This window comes from Ambystoma mexicanum, chromosome 1q (genome assembly GCF_040938575.1).
Source record: "Ambystoma mexicanum isolate Mex_15411 chromosome 1q, UKY_AmexF1_1, whole genome shotgun sequence".
NCBI classification, from domain to species: Eukaryota; Metazoa; Chordata; class Amphibia; order Caudata; family Ambystomatidae; genus Ambystoma; species Ambystoma mexicanum.
The window spans coordinates 528945647-528966451 of NC_090922.1; the positions used below are offsets into that span (position 1 = coordinate 528945647).

At 43.9% G+C, this 20805-nt stretch overlaps 1 protein-coding gene across 5 annotated transcripts in view; it reads right to left on the reverse strand.

Annotated features, from left to right (window-relative positions):
- Window positions 1-20805, reverse strand: part of POU2F2 (POU class 2 homeobox 2) — a 673952-nt gene that overhangs the window by 61002 nt on the left and 592145 nt on the right. For all 5 annotated transcript variants that reach the window (XM_069640944.1, XM_069640945.1, XM_069640943.1 and 2 more), the window contains 4 exons: window positions 8494-8596; window positions 7245-7336; window positions 5882-6043; window positions 5538-5679 (listed from right to left, as the gene is read on the reverse strand). In XM_069640944.1, coding sequence (XP_069497045.1) covers window positions 5538-5679; window positions 5882-6043; window positions 7245-7336; window positions 8494-8596 — 499 coding nt within the window. The remainder of the gene's footprint in view (window positions 1-5537; window positions 5680-5881; window positions 6044-7244; window positions 7337-8493; window positions 8597-20805) is intronic.

Here is a 20805-nt window from a genome sequence, read left to right on the forward strand (position 1 = left end):
GAAGTTTCTATCGTGGAAAACAGCTTTTCTTGTGGCCATCACCTCCGCACGACGAGTGGGAGAGATCCAGGCCCTTTCCTGCAAGGCCCCGTACTTGACTTTCCACGACACGAGGGTAGTGCTCAGGACGCACCCCTCCTTCATGCCCAAGGTACCGTCGGACTTCCATCTCAACGAACCCTTGGTGTTACCTGTGTTCTTCCCGTCGCCTTCGTCGCCGGCTGAGAGGACTTTGCACTCGCTGGATGTAGCTAGAGCGCTGAAGTTCTACGTGGACCGCACGAAGGGTTTTCGGAAGACGTCACAACTCTTTGTGAACTTTGGACCTGTCAATCAGGGGAAGGCTCTCTCGAAGGCTTCCATCTCCAGATGGCTCTCCGGCTGTATCATGTGCTGTCACCGGTTGGCAAACCGACCGCTGCCTGGCCGTCCGAGAGCCCATTCCACCAGAGCGATCGCAGCTACCACGGCGTTCCTATCTGGTGTGCCCCTGCTGGACATATGCAGGGCTGCTACGTGGAGGTCGACGCACACCTTCACGAAATTCTACTGCGTCGACCGGGATTCCAGGGAGGAGTCCAGGGTCGGCCAAGCAGTGCTGCGCAACCTGTTCGCCTGAGGTGAGCCTGGTGAGGAGGTAAGATGCTTAATGTTGAGTTGATGTGATGCTTAATGTTGAGCCTTTGCCACCTCCCGTGGTTGTGCATGTGTGTACTGCTATGTATTCTTTATTCATGAGCATGTGAATCCATGCCAGACCCCATGCTGGAGAAGGAACAAGTTACTTACCTGTAACTGTTGTTCTCCAGCATGGGTCTGGCATGGATTCACATGCGAACCCTCCCGCCTACCCCTCTGCGGCTCTTCACTTGGTCATACTGCCACTTCACGTGCTTCCAAATCTGAAGATGGCTGCCAGAGGCGGTGCTTAGGTAGAGGGCAGTCATTGGCTGTGGTCAGTATGACGCAGAGACCAGTGATTGGTTATTACTACGAAAGACAGATCAGAAACGAAACTGATACTGGTTTTTTCTTTACCGAGGATTCCCAGCCTGACGACGGGGAATATTCATGAGCATGTGAATCCATGCCAGACCCATGCTGGAGAACAACAGTTACAGGTAAGTAACTTGTTCCTTTTATTCTTTTTTTCTTTATCATGTAAAAGCGAGTGGGAGTTGCAGAAGCTTTAGTCTTTTACTCGTTCTTCAGGTTCCTCACCACCTGGTTCAGCCCTCAGATGGGGCCAGTGGCATAAGAGCATTCCTCCCTCGCTGTACATTTTGTTTTGTTTCTCAAAGAGGATAAGCCCCGATGTTGAAGACAGGAATGCAAAGAAACATTGAACGAAGTGAAGAAATAAAGCATGTTTAGGTAGTGCTAGCCATCCAAGATTTTGGCCAGATGACCATTGCAGTAGCAGAAGGTCTGCTTTAAATGTAATCTGAAGCATTTGCAGAGGAGGATTATTAGCCAGTCCCTAGGAACTGTTGGCATAACATTACTCAGAACCTAAATGTTGTGCTTTTATGTCTGATGAGAGAGAGGCTCTCTGGCCAATAGAACAGTTGCTTCAAGTGAACATGTATATTGGTACAAGAGGTGTCTACACACCTTGGACCTGTGCCTTTTGCAAGTTCCTGTGTTTGAAACTGTCCCAAGGTGGTAGATCCTTTACAGTCCAAGCAGATAAAATGTGGGATAAATTCCCATTTCAAATTGGGCTTTTCCCTTCACTATCTTGGTTCAGAAAATCTTCTGCAATTTTTCTAATTTAGGATTTGGGGTACACTTGCCATCAGCAACTAAAGACCTTTCTGGCATAGCTCAATATGTATGTTCATCAGACAGGCTTATCTTTCTTTGGTAATGCATGTTTTATTGTTTTCAATATTAGAGTAAATTAATCTTTCTTAGTTCCTGTGACTGGCAAACATGTACCTAAATCTAAATTGTTTAACCCAGAGGAATTTATTAAATCATTCTGGATTAAAATTATCTGTTTACATTCATTAGCAGACTAGCATGTTCATGACATGGGTTTATATTCCCTCAGACAATAGTAACATTCTCTATCAATAGGCTATTTCTATTGGGATGGATATTTCTATTGCTGTGATGGCTTGACAGAGGTATTAGTGAGAGTCAGCCAGGAGAAGGTTGGCAAGAGCAAAGTTAAAGGTAACTTTCAGAAGCCCATCAGGATATAAATTGGTAAAATTCTAGTTGGCAATGGAAAAAACAAGTCAGTAGGTGATTGGCAGAGAAGTTCATAAACGGTCACGGGAGGTGGTCAGTGGATGCAAGGCATAAAATAAGCAGTGTGGCATAGCAATTTCTATGCAATTCTGTAGGTTTGCTCATTAAACTGACACTTATGTAGGAAAGCTATCCTGTCCAGTGAAAGTACGACTCGACCTGCATTCCTCTCTTGCCTCAGGACTCTCCTCTTTTTTCTGTTTACTGCACGTTCAAAGGGACTAAAGGAGAGAGAGTGTGCAACAGTAATAATCTCCTTCACTATTAAAAGTGCCAAAAAGCTGTGTGGCATTGCTAGCCAAGAAAGCCAAGAAAGGTTCTTTCTTTTTCAAACAATTGCAAACCAGAAGTAATTGGGATGCCACTTTTATTACTCTAACTATATCCTGTTTGGAAAAGAACAGTAGGTTTTAAATAATTTTTTTTTAAAGACAGTACTGCCATTCCATTAATAAACAAATTACGTTACATAATGCATATCGACAGTACTGCTACTGTACAACACTTTATTGTTCCCATATTGTTCAGTAAAGTTTAGATTAGTGTATCTACATCTCATAGTGAGAACTATATTTCATTTTGTTGGGGAAGGTGCAATCATATTGAAGAGTGAATACTTAGGCAATAAGCCCTGAGCCTGCGGGCCATTATCGCATAAGGTAATGTCCCATAGTTACAGGGCCCAGGGGAATTACCTTATGCGGTAATGGCCCGCAAGCGAGGGGCTTATCGCCATTAGTACCCCGCCCGTTAGACAGGAGTACTAATAGTGTTTTCTTTTTTGGCTGCGAGACGCTTGGTGTTTCGCAGCCGGAAAAAAAAGTTTACAAAATGGCCACCACGGTCAGGAAAACATAGTCAGTTTTCTCTTTACGCGGCGGCCATACTAAACAAAGAAAATGGCCGACATAGAAGGGAAGAAGGGACTATATGTAGTCCCTTCCCCCTTTCCATGGTGGCCAAAAGACATAAAACGGTGCGAGGGTCACGCAAAAGCTTGAGCGGGTTTACCATGTGGTAAGGCTTGCAAACAAACCAATCGGTTCCTTTGTAAGTTAATAAAAAAACCTGCGCTGGGTATTCATTTTGAAAATGTACATGATCACGTGGCCAAATGCTTTTGATGGCAAACCTAGTTTTGTGACCTGCTGGTTGCATACATAGGTGCAATGGCTGTTCAACCCACGAGCTGATCCCAAAATCCTTGTCAATCTATCTTTTTAGCCTGTTGCTTTAGGCTAGCTACCGTGAAAGTAAGATGGCTGCAACCTACAATAGTTTACCTAGTTTGTCCAGTGCTCTGCCTATTATACCTATGCCTACTATGCCATCCACTCTGCTTAGTGTCTTACTTTCTTTCGTTTTACTTAATATACAAAGCTAACTAGATGTTTAAACAAAGTAGTGCTCAGTAGTTCCATCGGGTCTGTACATATAGAGATCTGCTGCCATACCATACACTGTAGTTAGCCTGCAGAGCTGGCTTTGCTCTACGATTATGATTGCATTATATAGTAGCAACTGTGGAAGAGAGCTTGCCAATCTGGAGTCCAAAAACAAGCGGAATCTGCAAGTAGTCGCCCTCCTTTAATACCTACCAACTGTGCCTCTGCCCAGCCTTGACCCTGTCTTTGGAGACGGTTTTCACTGTAGTGCCACACCGCGACACACCATGCTCACTCACTGAACACCTCCTGGCCCACCTGCAGGTCCTGGAAATAGTTATTTCCAATCACTGTGATAGGTTTAGTTTCCTTTTAAGAAAAGCAAGAATTGTGCAAAGCCTGGTTTCCTTAAAAAGACAAAAAAGTATCAGCACCCTTGATGGCATCTCTGAGTTATAATAGCCCTAAATACTGCTTCCATTGATGCGCAGGGCTGGAATGCAGTGCTTGAGTCTACCTGGCTTGAGCTTGAGGGCTGTTAGTAGCCCTGCCCACCCCCAAATGTGGTATTGAATGCTATATGAAAACAGTTGAGATCAATGACAGACGAGGGCCATCTTGTACACCGGAATTCGACCATTACCCTGCCAGCTGCAACAGCATACTATCTACTTAGTCTCTGGCTATGACTTTCCTTTAATATTGGGAACCTTTTGATTTATGAAACTTCTGAACTTCTCTTTGTGCAGCAAATGATGGATGAATCATACAATATGTTGATATATGGGCACTGCGCTGTGCAACACCGACTGCACCTAGCTGCACAGAGCCTTGCACTGTAAACTGTTTTCAGAGCCTTTTTGTCATATCTATTTGTTTGGGCCTACTAAGATCGCAGTTTTGTTCTCCCCTGCCCCCCCTCCTTGCCTTGTCGCACTCTGAAACACTTGTGTACGAGCGCGATAGAAATAAAATATCAATATCATTCATCAGGGTTCAAAATTAAGGGGAGCTGGCAGCTATTTAGCTCCTTCTTGCGGCCAAGAATATCCTGGTTAGGTTGACACCGACTGCTATCTGGAGCTACTTTTGGCTCCCCAAGCTAACTGATACCAAACAAGCACACTATGTGGATTGTCCATTTGTGACAATATATAAATAAGTATGAGGACACAACTATTCAATATTTAAAGCAGAAGGGGTCATAAATAAAGTGATATGTCTGCATTTTATGTGGAAGTTTGGATTTGCAGAACACCCTCTACTATCTCCTGGTTCCCCAGTGGTTGCTCCTAGCCACTGGCGAATGCTGGATGCCCAGAGGCTGCTTCTAGCTCCCGCTTATTAAATCTAAAAATTTTGATCCTTGTTCATGCAGCTAACCTTTAAATTTTTCAGGCACTCATCTTGCAAATGTCTTACTTCAGCGGTACACACAAATTCTGTTTTGTTGCTCATTTTATGTCTTGCGTAAAAATAACCTTTGGTGACATTAAACATATCAGTAAAAAATTGCTAATCAAAAATATTTGTTTGCTTATCAATACAGTTTTCATTAGCAAACTCTGCTAATCAATTTGTGAAAACTAATTTATGCCTTGGGGATGTTGTTTGGAACTGGTAAGGAGGCAGTAGGCAGAAGCTAATTAATTATAGGTGGACGGTGCAGGTTGGGGAAAGACATTTGTGAGACGGATGGTACAATTTGCTCACTAGGGCTAAGGGAGCAGCATGGGTAGGTCAGGTCAGGGTTAGTGAGAATGAGTTAAGGACTTGGCATCAGAAAGTGGTTGGCTGAAAGAAGTCATGAAAGGGTAGGTGCGGTCTGGATCTTGGGTTCCAGAAGCCATTCAAGGGGGTTCTTGCAATCGTACAGGTGACATCCACACTCACCTGCATCATTCAGCCATTTCTCCAAGAGTGGCTTCAGCTTGCACATGTTCTTGAAGCTCAGATTTAGGGCCTCAAACCGGGATATAGTTGTCTGGCTGAAGTCGTTTCCATAGAGTTTCCCCATTGCCAGCCCAACATCACCCTAGATGGAAAGATAACATTGTTTTAAGGCAGGGATCCTGCTAAATGAAGGCTTTGTTCCGAAAATATTTACAGAATTATTAATGGATGGTTGAATGATTTGGTTCAAGGTTTGGGTTGCACGGAGAGTTTCTAATCATTTGAAGTTGGTACTGATTGGATTTTAATGATATCAAAATGATGCTGCTAGGTAATCCCCTCACCTGAGTAAAGCCAAGTTTGATTCTACGCTGTTTAAAAGTCCTAGCAAACTGCTCAAGTTCCTCGAGGTCGCTGGGCTCCTCTGGGTGAGACGCAGTCTCTAAACATTTGGTACTTTGGGAGTGTGAGAGATGAGACTCAGGGAGAACAGGTCGTGTCACTGCCTATTGGATGCAAAGCAAATGAGAAAGGAACATCAACATGATTTGCATGCAGCAGGGTTAAGAGAACCATAAAACATTGCTCCAAAGGCCACTAATTCCAAAATGCCAAATTCAGAAATAAATAACCATGCAAGTATAAATCTGGGAAACTACTGCAGTCTGACTATTAGGTACTAAAAAACCACAGTGCTTCAATAATAAAGTGAGATTCTGGAAAACACATCGCCATGCAGAACATTTTTGAAAGGAACAGAAAAGGACAGCATAATATACCACCCCAAAAAGATGCAACCAGAAAACATAGAAGTCAAAAAACAGAACCCCAGTAAAATATTCAAAACAAATAAAACTACGAATGGTCCCCAAAACTCAGGATTTAAAATCAGATCCCTAAATAAAAGGTAAACAAAAATACCAAATTGAAAAATACATACTTCCAGAAAGTTAAAACTACTTAAACACAAAAACACAAAAATGTCCCAAAAACCTCCAAAACACAAGATCCCAATAACAGAAAATGCCTATGACACACATTTCTCTAATGGGAGAAAGGCCTTCAATGACTTACTTTTACAAAGCACTCTAAAAACACATCACTGTAAACATCAGCACTTCATTAACAGCGTACATTGAAAACCAGAGGGCCCTAGAAACACAGTACCCAAAAATCCCAGTGACCTGACAACACAAGCCCTGAAAAACACAGGATTACAAAAACACAGAATCGTTAAAACAGAAAACTCAAACACAGCAATCGGAAAACTAAAAAACATGTGAAAGGAAAGGAGCCAGAAAAATACCCATTTGCCCCCTCCCAAAAACAGTACTGTTAGAAAACACAAATATTACAACACATCAAAGTAATTTAGAATCTAGAAACCAACCAAACTGAAAACAAACCAGAAACTACAGAACACAGAAAATAAACATAGAAAATGCAGGTTTCCAAAAAACCCAGGGCCAATAAAAAACATAGAACCACACAGGGCTGTGCTATATAACCACCGAATCCCGATTACAAAATCCCTTTAAAATCCAGAGTTCCCGTAAAACTCAGAAACCAGAAAATAATCACAACTCGGGAATAAATTGACCCTGAAAATCCAATAACACCTGGCTCCCGCAAAACACAGGTCATTAAAAATGGCAGGCCTGACAATCCTGCCAATTAACATGACCTGTGGTTCCCTTTAGTACTGACCTGTGCAGAGAGGCCTGCCCTTGGCTGTGCCTGAAGAAGCCCCCCCTGGTTCTGCTGAGGTAGCTGAAATAGATTTGGTGTCGAGAGCAAGCCTGGCAGGGGAAAGAAAAGAGAAGTAGAACTCAAGTATTAGTGTGTTTATGTTGGGCTTCACACTCTACACACCCATGAGACCTTGTTCACGTACAGGAGAACTTGTGCTTTCTACATCCCCTATGCTGTCACTCACCCTTTAGGTATGATTAATACATCATCCAGAAGCGCTGTTGGACAATTGGAGGCATCAATGTTTTAGTAGGCAGGCCCAGTGGAATATCCGATATTTAATGTGCACAAGACTCATGAAATGTAAATCCTCCCTTTGGCAGACCACTGTAGCCACCCCCAAAATAAGGTGCTGACATTCTGATATGAAACAGCCTTTCCCATACACCCAAGAATACACACACGCATCAGGCTGCAGGATACTGTTACACAGTTTCTGGATCAACTACCGGAAACAAGCCCAGATCCACAGGTGCGTGTACAAAGAGAATATTAGTGGGAACCATGCATCCAAGAAAGTCCCGTCTGAGTCTAAAAAAAGGAGTCCAGAATAACATAGCAAATCCGTGAATGAAAATATTGAATTACCATACTCGATAGCCAATGTATACCTCTCCTTCAAACTGTTCTTGAGAACCTTGCTTTCCAGTTTTTCAGCTTCCCTTGTGTTGACAATCACTCCCCCCACCCTCCTCATAATGACCAAAATCCCAATAGTATAACTGTATTGTGTCCAATGGACAACAACGGGAAGTGGACAGTGAGCAGGGCATGACAAACTAGAGTGACCTACTGCACATCTTGTGATCCCTCGCACAATTGATACGTTTTTTAATCTTTTGCTCCCAACTACGTTGGCAAAGTTGGCCTAATCCAAACTGAAGTCTGCATCAAATCGCCTGAAGAAATGAGATCAAATGGATATTTCTGCCACAGAACAAGTTTACAAAACATTTTTTGCAGTTCCAACTTTTGTTTGAAAAACTATTAAACAAATTATCAAATATATTTAGGCTTTTCTGATGTTAGCAGATAAAATGCTATGAAAAGTGTCGCATTTAGTGTCACTTTCTGGCTATATAAAACCCTCCACTTTCACCTAAAGGAAGTGACAATTTGTTTTCCTTCTGTAATAATCTGCCACTTTGTTAAGTTTTTGGGGAATTTGGTGGAGGCAAAAGTAGCCAGGACCTGGGGGACTTACCTTGCTGTCCTTGCTGAGCTTGCTGCAGCAGGAACTGCGGTGACTGAAGGTGGTGACCGGGGACCAAGACCAGCTGCTGCAGTTGTAGCAACTGTTGGATATCCTGAAAAGAAGAAGAAAGTGATAATTAACTGCACAGAATGATTTCCTGCCCTGGCGCTGTCTACAGTGGTGAGTGGGTTCATGACCAGGCAAATTAGAGCAAAACTGGCATTGCTGTAGGACATGCTCAAACCGATTGTTTTTTAACCTATTCTGTCATTATGGAAGAGGAAAAACACATGCTAATGAGGCTTGATCATAGGGGTAACCCACCCCGAATTGCTAGACCCCATCCTATCTGCATCAGTCCACAAGAAATCCCAAACATGTTTTGGCCTCTGTAGGGTTCATCATAGAAGGGTAGCTTGCGTCTTTGGGTACAGCAAGCTTGGTGCCCACAACTGAGCATGCCTGTACAACTGCCTGTGTTTATGATTTAGGGCAGTTGTGGGGGTTGGCCCTCTGGAGATAGCACCACATTATGACTACCTTGGAATCAGACTTAGTTTTGTAGTGTCATGGAAACCCCAGTTTGTGCAAAGTGAGCACCCTCTGAAATGCATGGAGGGGTATCCTACGATGTAACCCTAAGGTTAGGGGACGCTCTGTTGTGACTCCAGCTAGAGCCTACAAAGCCATGGGTATAGTTATGTTATGTTATACAAATTTGTACAATGCAAACCTACACCAATGAAGGCATCATGACGCTCAAAAAAACTACAAGGAAGAACAACTGAAGAGAATCAAAATAACAGATCAGAAAAGAAGTTGTCAGCGAAACAAAAGATTATTATTGGTCACACGTAAAGAACGTGGCAGGTTGTTCCACAGAACTGCCACTGCCACAGAGAAAGCTTGTACACCCACCCAAGAGCATTTAAATCTAGGAACTTGAATAAGACAGGCATTCTCAGCTCTCAACGATCGGGCGAGAGTATAGGGATGGAATTTCTCTTGAAGGTACTCTGCATCAACTCCATAAAAAGCATGGCAGGTGATACAGAGCGCCTTAAACTCAATACGGCGAGCAACAGGCTGCCAATGCAGGTGGACGAGGACAGGCGAGATGGGGACACACCAATGGGCTCCGCTGGCAGCCTTAGCAGCAGAATTCTGCAACACCTGTAGCCTATTTAGAGGATAGAGAGGTTGAGCTAGATATAAGGAGTTGCAATAGACAAGCATTCAGAGAATGAAAGCGGGCCCCATAGGAGCGCAAAGCTGAGCTGACAAAAAAGGTAGAACCTTATGCAGAATTCTGAGTTTAAAATAACCATTCTTGCATACGATGCAAACCTGGGCTTCAGCGATTTTGCAGCCCAGGTCTTTAACCCCCGCCAGTGGGTAGGAAGCTGACCCAGAGAGCAAGGCCAGAAGGACTGTGTCCAGAGAGAAGTGGATGATGGGATCACACCACCAAGACCTAAGTTTTAGCAGCGTTTAGCTTCAGCCAGTTTCAATTCATCCAGCTATACACAGATTCCAGACAGCCGTGCAAAAAAGCAGCAGCCTCAGCTGCCGCCAGATCGCGCCACACAACGATTTGGGTATCATGGGCATAGGAGTAGCAGCAGAACCTGTGGGACTGGATGAACCTGGCCTAAGGCTGAACGTAGACATTGAAAAGAATGGGAGAGAGAGCAGACCCCTGAGGAACCCCAAAGGTGATAGACAGTGATTCAGATAGAAAAGGACAAAGGGAAAGTGATTGAGAGTGGTTAGTCAAGAAGGACTCAAACCAGGACAAGACCGAGCCAGAGATTACAGCCCATGCCAGTCGAAGAAGCAGGGTGGGGTGGTCAACGGTGTCAAAAGCAGCCGAAAGATTTAAAAGAATGAGCGCACCCAATCCCCCCCCCTGACCGGACAGCGGTGCGAGGTGGTCCACGACTGACAGAAGCGCTGACTCAGTACCCCGCCCCAGTATGAAGCCAGATTGAAACTTAACAAAGAAGTTAGACTTTTCCAAGAGGGTGCCTTATATGCAAGTGAGCTACGGGGCTTTGTTAAAATGAATACATAATCTGCAAATAGCCTTGAACTATTTCACAAAAGGCATGTATGTGGCTTCCCATCTCATCATAATCTGTCATGGTGCATGAGGAGTTGGACTTGAGACAGATGGGTAGAGAGGATGCCTAAAGCCTGTTATTTTAGCGGCTGGATTGTGGACAGCTGACGGTGATACCATCTATAAGGATCATGTACATAAGGAACTGACACTGGTAGGTGTTATATCTTTGAATTGGTCGAGGCATTTCAGGGATCTGTTGAGCACCCTGCATCTTACCCATTTGTGGGATAATTGGGGCACTCTTTGGGAGTTGGCTGCTGTCCAGCATCAGACTATTAGATTTAATTGTCAATGGAATTTGTATTATGACATGAAGTGTTACGATGGGCAGAAACCTTATCTAGAGGACATCTGGCTTACAGAGATGTGCTTTCACGATCCAACCCAGCTACCGCCCCGCACCGCTCTGTGCACACATTTAGAGACTGTGTTTATGGCATAATTGCAAAGTTAAAACCTACAAACTGCATCTACATTCATTTATTTGTTTTACCTCGGCAGTTTTGGACCAATCTAATTTCATGTTCCATTCCGGGTTTTGGGTTAAACCAGCAGATGCATTCTGGTACATGTATGCTGTCCAAGAGGCAGAGGGCTGGAGAAACAAGCTACTAAGAGCTGGAGAGTCCCTGATTGCATTAACCTGTTTCAAACTAATGCAGCTAGGCTGCTGAGAGTGAAAGAGACTTTAATTGCAATCCACTGCTGCAGGCTACTGAAGTCGGGGCTGGGCTTGATTGAACGCAGCTGCCTGAGACTGCAATCAGCTCCACCCTGTTATAAGCTCACTTTGAACAGAAGCAGCTTTTCAGTCAACTGCTTCCACTGGGAGTTTGTGCTTTTGTGCTCCTGTGACCAGCTTTTGAACCTTTCCAGAATATTCAGATTTTGGCTTTTGAGTCCTGTTTCTTGTTTCTGCTTTGCAGCACGTTTTTGAACCTTTTCCTTGATTTCCATCTTTTGACTTCCGACTCCCTGTTCTGTTTTGTGGTTAAAGAAATTCAGTTCTTTACAGATATTTTTTCTGCCTTTCTGTAAGCATCTTGTTTTCTCTAGGCATTTCTGCTTCACAGACTTGTCCTGTTTCTGCCTAGCTTTTCTCTCTTTCTTTCTGCAATCCCAGTGTCTTGAAATGTTCCTGGTTGTTCCTTGCCTCCGATATTACAAGACTTCAGTCCATATTTCTAGTGCCTGTTCTTAGGTACACTGAGTTTCCTGAACCCTTTGTATTTGTTGTGTTGGCAGCGACCTGTCTTGCTGATTCCATGTCCTTGTGTATTCTGATATTCCAGTCTCTGGCTTTGTACTTTGTTTCTCTAGCCTGTCCTGTACCAGGTTATTTCTTTCAACTCTGCTTTCTGCCTGAAATACATCTTGGTCCACTGTTGTGCCTCCGCTCTGTATCCGTTTACAGTGTGACCCCTGGGTTGGTCTCCGTTCAGATCACATAAGGGAAAGACTTCTGTTGTCTTTGTCAACCCCATTGAAGTCTTACCTGACTCAGGATATGGTCTCCGGTTTTACACTTACACTGAGTACAACAGTCTCTTTGGCACAGCTAACTCATGGCGCTGCTGGTTGACAGTTGTTAAGAGTGATCTGCTGATACTGATCCCTAGGACTTTCCCTAATCCCTGGAGAGCCCTTATATTCCAGTACACCCATTATTCAGATCAATCCGTGTTGCCCTGTATATTTGCTTGTCTTTGCTTTTTCTCTATCTCTTTACTTACAGCCAGCTCCTGCCCCTGCAGTTCCTGTGAATACATGTCTCAACTCAAATCAGCTTGGTATGTACCCTGTTTCTGTTATATTCTAGCATTGTCTCAGGAATCTCCCCTAATCTACAGTTCATACTGTGAGATATAGCTTTTGCCCGGTGCTCTTTGACCAGATTCCTGGCATGTGCTCTCTCTTCCTCAAGTTTTGTCGCAACAGTGTCCCTTTGTCCTTAAATCTGACTTTGGGCAAGTGAACCAAGCTTGAGGCCGACGACTGCTTATGCTCTTGTGGCACGGTTAAGGGAATCGGTGGCTCCCTTTCTGTTCTTGTGCAAGCATTATTTGTACCTAAGGAAGACTCTGCTCAGAACCCTAATGAGAGAGGCTAACAGAAGGGAGCTCCTTTTGCTCCTAATCATAACCTGATGTCAGGGAGCAAACTTTTGCTCTGTACTTTTGCACTCCGCCGTGCAAAGTGAATACATTTTGCCTGACATGGGAGCATGTTGGGCAGGGTTTAATTGTAATCGTACATGCTAGGCAGCGTGCACAATAGATCTGTATTGGGTCTACCTGCTTACCTGCTTTGTGCTATTGCGTAAAGCAAGCGGACCGCATAGCGATCTCTGGCATTTGTGGCAGCATCAAAATCCATGCCAGTGTAAATGCTGGAGCATTTTATGGAGGAAGAAAGGTGGCGTAAATGCAAGTTGCGTTCCGCCCCTCCTGTCTGCCATACAACTGAGTGAAAATATGGAGTGGCGGGAATGGAAGTCATTAAAGCCTTATTCAAGTCTTTAACACCTTCTATTCACATCACGCCACAATAGAGCATTTGCCCCAAGGTGTTTACAGAAGGCATTTGTGTGGTCTTGTTCCATAGCGAGTGAAGTCGTGGTTTTTGGTGTGGCAGCCTTTATCTAGAAAGCATGGAGGTGGTAAAATGTCTTTCTCACAAATAATATGGGTTTCATGCCATGCCAGGAGGGTGGACATGGCCTTTGATGGGTATGCAGTGATAAAATCTCGGAAAAATGTCACTTGTACAAGAAATCACAGCAAAAATGCTGTGGTTTTAGCCGTTAAAGGTGTACCCCATTACACCATTTAAGGGGAGCAGAGGTTGCAGGGGTGTCCCCCGTTCCCCTTAAATGGTATAATGGGTACAGGGGTTGCAGGGGTGTCCCCAACATCCTTCACATGGATTGCAGCGGCAAAACCACAAACTTTTTGCCACAATATTTTGTGTCCACAGCCATTTTTGCCGCGATTTTAACACATGGAACTCTTTAATGGCCCGCCAGCCCGAGCTAAGGCAGGCACAAGCGAAGCAAGGGCATCAGCTTGGTCTGTGGGCCGTTAAAGGCCATGTCTGCCCTCCTGGCAGGGCATGAAAGCCAGTCACACAATAGGATTTGTCCGGGGGGCGAACGGCTTCCACAACTTGTCATCGGGAGATCTGCGCTGCTTGCACAGCCGGTCTCATGATGAAAAATGAAAAAAAAAAGATGAGAGGATCTCCAGTGCAGTGGGTAAGGGGGGGCAACAGGGAGAGCCTCACTGTTGCCTCCCCACATTGAAAGAAAAAATAAAAGTGCCACCTGGGGAAGGGCTTCGGGTGGCTGGGACAGTGGGCGGGGATTGTGTATGCTCATCTGCTGTTATGATACGATATGATATGATAGGTTATTTATAAAACGCGCTTAATACCCACAGGTTTCTAAGCGCGGACCCGGGGATCGAACCTGTGTTGCTCCGTTTCGTTGTGCTTCCAAGGTGAGCACGTTGCCCCTGAGCTATCCTCCCAAAGTTCCTGATTGGCTGAGCGCCCTTCCCAGGTGCGAATGGTATGTTGTTGTATCTAGTGGGACTGCGAGGGCAGTCTGGTCGATATTTCTTCGAAATTATATTAAGATCTTATTAGAATTGTATGTATAGATACATTTTATAGTGTAGGTAGAGGAGTATAGTTATACAAATCGTTTGTTCTGAACATATTGTTATTAATGGAATGTTTGCATGTTTTAATATGAATTGTTTCAAATGGGTATTGGTGAAGAATAATGACTTTTTCAAAACCTTCCATCCATTACTTTCAGCTGTTCCACGGCAGAATCTCCTGGGGCACTGACCGCCACAGAAATCTGCTCCAGAGATTCCCCCACTACAGTACACTATATTGGTGCCATATCCAACGCAGCTTGCCTCACTGCAGCTATTGTCCCCACAACTGGCTCCACACGAGCACAAGAACTAACCCGAGATGTTCCCAACACGAGGTGGTCTTGATGAAGTACTGCCAGCAACAAGCTGTCCACCAACTGTGCCAACTACAGCTATCTTTACTAGAGATAAACAAGGGCGAATGGTTGGAATGGTTTACGAATTGGAGAAGGAAAGCTAAGAATGGGACCAGTGCTGGTCATTGGGTCGGATTTTCACGGATCCATTATCTGGCAAAAAATATCTGCGGAAGTCACGCATCTAGGAAATCTATTTACACCCGTCAAGTGGGTTAATGTTTTTGATTTGCCTTTGAAGCCGAGATTGGAACCCATGTAGTAAGGACCAAAGTGGAGAGACTTATCCACTAGACCACAGGAATGTCTGGTCACGATATTTGTGAATATGCTCGTTAGGATTGTACTCCGCAGAAAATATTTAAGCGTAGCTTTGTAGGTTTCAAAGGTATGCGCCGTTTATACTTTGCTTGCAAAATTATATGAAATGCTCTTCCTTTCTTGGGTTAATTTCCAGGTATGAGTAATTAATCTCCTGAAATGGTAATTTTTATTCATAAGGAGCGGAGACTCCTGATTCTCCCCTCCAAAACTGATGTCGCTGGTAGGATCCCACAGTTAACATTTTCTATTCCCAGCAGTGAATGAGGAATAATGGAGTTAGGAGCAAGGGAGAGAGTGGGTAACAAGTTAGGGGGAAAGATCGGGTCACAGAGGGTTGCAGGAGCAATAGGAAGCGATGTGAGAGGGAGGAGAGGGTTGGGGAAGTGGAATGGGGCAAAAGGTTAGGGTGTGTCAGAAAGAAGGGCGGATGAGGAGCGGGGTGATAAAGAAGATGAAACAGTGTGAGTAGACAAGAAAACTATAGGGACTGCTTCTGGTAAGGCTAGCAGTGACATCCCTTTAATATGGCTGGTCTGCCAATATCTGCATCACTGGGAATAAGACGGGCCAGATCAGGTGTGGAAAAGATAAATATACAGTATATGCAGTAAACACGACTATCCATATGGTGTCCTTCTTATACCAACAATCAAAATCCTAGGGATTCTTAAAACTGTGTCTACCAAAACCAGTGCTCATCTTACTCCCCAAGCTGGATTCACTAGAGCGCCTTTCTGCAGAGACACTTTATTTCTTCTAAGGGAAACTGACACAGCTTTGTATCAGTTCATGGTCATTGCATCGAATCCCTTGCATCGAGGTGCCTTTGCATCACATTTTTTCCATCTAAAAAATTTGCATGGAATTCATGTTTTTTTTCTTTTTTGGGGGGGGGGCCTCCAAACACCTGTTTTTTACCCTTAAAAATCCACCTAAAGAAAAATTAACCCTTTACCCCCAAAAAACATGCATTCGATGCAAATATTTTAGATGTAAAAAATGTGATGCAAATGCATTCGATGGTATGGCTTTCAATGCGAGGAGCAGATACCCTTTTTATCGCCTTTGCAGTGAGCTCAGGGAAGTTGAGAAAGCGGGATCCTTACCAGTATGGCCAGAAAGAAATAACTAGGATGGTATCTCTCCTCTACCCAGTGCTCCAGATAACATTTTGAAGTGGGAGTATTTTACTCTCTATTTTTTAAACTTGCAAGTAACATTATTTTTGAGGGAGTAAAATAGTCGGTTCCATTCCCAATGGAAATATTTAATAAGCGTGTAAAAATGTTTTAACTGTAAAATATTTTTGCAATAAATATTTCGTTGCAACGAGTTATTATTGCACTTTTTACCTCTTCAGATCAAGTAGTAATAATAGAGTTTCTTCCTGTGGCACTACGTGTTATACTTGCCAAATATATCCATGGAATTGTGTGGGTGAAAACAGGTGATCAGGTCCTTATGTATCTGCTTCCAATTTGTTGTTGGGAGTATTTTTACTCCCTATGTTTCTTTTTTGGGAGTATCTGCCTATTTTTAGGGAGTAAAAGTGGCTAATATACCTTTGTTTGAACAAGAGAAATGTGGGCAGTGGCTTAGTGGATATGGAGTGACCATAAGAAATCTGGGACATTACCCCTTCGCCACTCTTCCTTGTCGCTGTCCTAATGATCTGAGAGTGACCACCCCTTAGAGCAGGGGTCTGCAACCATTGGCTCGTCAGATGTATTAGAGTACAAGTCCATTAGACCAAGCCAGCAGAGTCAATCATGAGGGATCATTGGAGTTGTGCAAAAAATCTGGAGATCCACAGGTTGCCGACCTCTACTTTTGAAACAGGCATTCAATTGATTCAAAAACATGCTTCAACTCCTCCCCCAAAGAGGAGAGTACAAGTTCTATTACCTAAGACATTCATTCCATTTTGTCCTGACTCCCTGTAGTGGCGGGTGTTCAGTGAAGTTGCCTCCCAAGATATGGAGGGTGCTATTAGCAGATTAAGCAGAACTAATGATGTCTGTCTTTACCGATCTTTAACATCTGACCACTTGAGGGATGGGAACTCTGTTCCCGCATGATCCAGGAGTCACCCATCCAAGCTTGGAGAGGGACTTGTGGCTTTTTTCAGGGACTTTTCCTGTTAGTTTGGGACAGAGGTCAATCCTTCACCCCACACAGACACTCCACTAGGGGAATGGTTGTCTTCTCGACCAAGTTGAGAGGTGTCGCTTTGACATGCATTTGCAGAGCGACCACATGGACGTTTCCACATACATTTTTGTCTCATCACAAATGGTTAGTGGACCATGGGTCTTCTGCTTTTAGTACACCTGTCCTTAAGGTCACTTCCTTATAGTTCTCTTTAGAGGAAGTTGTTCTATACATGGAAATACATTCACATTGACTTTTCAGTATGTTTGGCTCTATGTGCAATGTGGAGAAATTCCATGTCACTGTGTGTTACATCCTCAGATACTTAGGACTGCGACACAGAGGAGGGAGGAAAGGTAATTTACTGATTACTTACTGGTAATTTTCATTACTATGAGCCTGACTATTCCTTCTCACTGCCGTACATCTCACATCACGTAAGTGGTATAGTTTTGGTCATAATGCACACTACTCTGCTATTGAACACAGGAGTAATGACTGAAGGTGACAGATATTATACTCTCTACTTTAGACTGTGACAAGCAAGAGTAGAACGCAGAGTAATGTTCCTTCATAACCTGTGCAGAGAGGAGGGAATAGCCTGCACAGTGGCATCCATGCATCTATTGTGAGCGAAAGATTGCTGTAACAGAGCCCTTGTTAGTTATACAGTGACCAGGTGGAATATGCCCTCCGTACTTGTGCAGCTAGCAATGCATAGGCCTTCTGTTTATTTCTGAGTGTGAAGTACGTGAGGGATTGAGAACCTTTTTTTGCGGGTGACCAGACTTTATTACATTGTGTAGTGAACAGAGAATACCTTGGAGTGCCTTCTCTACCACTGCAGTAAGCAAAGGATCCTTTGGACAAGGCCTTCCTCACCTGTACAGTGATATGGGAGGGTGGAAACTGGTCCACCCTCATGAACATGGGGCATGGGAGGTAGTGCTTTCCTTTGCTGTGCAGTAAACATCAACTATCTGTCACAGTGCCTTACTTACCTGGGCAATGGGCATGGAACAGCTGAAACAGTGCTTCTGTTTGCAATAAGAAAATTATAGTTGGAACTAATTCCAACGGACGCACATGCTGACGCACAGGCCTCACAGTTATGCCCTACTGTTAAAAGATGCCAGTTGAAATGCTGGCTACCCACACTCTGTACATCGCTCTGCTGCTCTCGAGCTAGGTCTGTGCTTTAAATAAAAAACAAACAAAAAAAGTGCCATATTTACACATGCAGTGAGTCGTAGTTGGCTGGGACACTAATCTCCTTACCTGAAAGTGAACACAGGATAATTGAAACATTGCATCTCTGTCTTTGCTTTGTGCATGGGGTAGGTCCCCCACCACCATGCATTGATCTGGGGATAAGAAGGACCTACTCCTATGTCTCAACCCGATGCCCAGGATCCCCTGCAGGGTCTAGGAAGTCTACTGCTCGCACTGTGATCGAATTAACCATCACATGTTCCCTTGAAAAGGGCCAAAAATAAGTCTTCCACAAAGCATTTGACTAAAGGTTATAATCCTATAGAGAAGCCACCAGAGAAAGTTCTAGATCAATTGGCCCATTCTTTCCATAAACCTGGAAAGAATGTGATGCTCTTCTGTTTCAGAATAAAATGGCCACCTGGCGTGGCACAGCTCTGAAGTGCATTTCCTCATCAGCACCTGTGTTCTCTTCAATGGAAGCCAGACCAAGGTTGTGCCTAGTGCTTCTTTAGGGAGAGATCTATTTGCTCCAAGAAATGAGTGGTCGCCATCCACTAGAAGGCCCTTGTTGCCCACTTTGCCTATACTGCCTACATACTCTAGTCTTTATTATGACAACCCTTGGCTAGGAGGACTGTCGTGGCAGCCCACTTGGGTGGATTCCTGGAAGCAAATTCAAGTTTCTACACTGACACCTAATCCTCAACCACAACCACATCAATCATCAGAGAAGGTTTTCTTTTGCAAAATGTCTAACCCTGATGTATTCAGACCGATGAAAGCTTATTTTAAGGATCTTTTCAGAGAGATAATCCCTCAGCCTCTGGATCCCTCTGAACCTCCTGAGACTCCTCCACCCCCACCTCTGTAAAAACCGCTAGAGGATCCTCCAGTACAGCAAGAACGTCTATCTGATCCTCAGCCTAAGGCTCTACAATCTACAGACCCATCGGATGGCCCTTTATCTAAGTGTGACGTTGAGACACAGGAAGAAGATGATGAACTACCTTCTTTTGTATCTGCTTTCCAAGACAGACTCGTGGACCTTATGGGTTATTTAGATATATCCGTCCCAGAAACTCCACCTACGGGAACAGGTGTTTTAGCAGGATCTCTATCCTTAAAGCAATTTTTGTGCTCAGGTCATGGGTTTCAAAATGATGTCCTATCAGAATCCAAAAGGTTTTAGGAGAAGCCTCATTCTGGATCTAACATTAACGAAACGATTGCCACAACATACAGGCTACTATATTCTCAAGAGGTTCCACTTACTATTTGCCCTCCTCCATTTTCCACCATTGTAGCAGCTGCTACACTTTATTCAAGACCATCTTCTTCTGCCTCTTCAGCAACACGACTACTCAGCACGGAGGAAAAAGCGCTTGAAGCTGTGTAAAACTGTTTTTTTCTCCAATTCGTTGTTTCAGCTCAGACAAGCAAACATGGAAGCTAAATTGGCAGCAGCTAATCTTAAGCTCTGGAAAGAGCAATACCTACCTACAGATCAAATCAACTATTTTAAATTGGTTCTGGGGGATGCCAGAATTGTTGCAGGGATTTACGGGAATCAGAATCGTACCATGTTGATACTTAAGGTAGAGGTTTAACAATAGGTGAAGATATCAGTCACCAGCCATGGCTGCATGCCACAAATTTGCAAAAAAGAAACAGGAAAAGTTACTCACATTTTCTGTTTAATGGTAAAGATCTTTTTTTCACTCAATGGATAACAAATTAAATGAAAGAAAGACCAGCACATTGACCTTTAAACCCCTTCCAAGTCTTCACTGAACCAGTGCCTCAGAAATCTGCTTTTCCGCAAGCATCTAACTTTTGTGCAGATTCCTTTGTGGGAGTTTGTGGATTCCATGGAAGGAAATCTAAGCATGCAGATTGTTTGCCAAGCACCCATCATAGGAAACAACTGAAAACTGAGGGACAGTGTTCTTCATTCAGCACTCATCATCAAGAATATCCTTGATCTCCCTTGACAAATACTCAGAACTGGTCCTTTGGGGTTCTGGTGGGGCGTGTCTCGCTCACCTTGTGGAAACCTGAAGGACCATCATGTCGGATTTGTGGGTCCTACTAGTACCCTGCAAAGGCTTCTGCCATCCTACCAGTCTTCCTTCCCTCTTTGAAAGAAGAGATAGGGAAACTTCTCTCTATGAAGGCAAGGAAAAATGCACACCTAATAGAGACACGTGAAGGTTTTTATTCCTGCATCTATAAATTGCCAAACCTGAACCAGGCTGGCTTTAGATTTCAATTTGCACCTTCACCACTGAATATTCAAGATGATCACTCCAGCCCAGACAAGGTCTAATTTTCAACAGAGAGATTGGATCTGTGCAGTGGATCTGAAAGAGGCTTACCTTGCATAACCACCTTTGGCCATCTCATCGAAAAATAATATGCTTTTCAACAGGACACCCCCATGTTCAGTACCGGTTTTATGCTTCGGATTGAATTCAGGTTCAAGCAT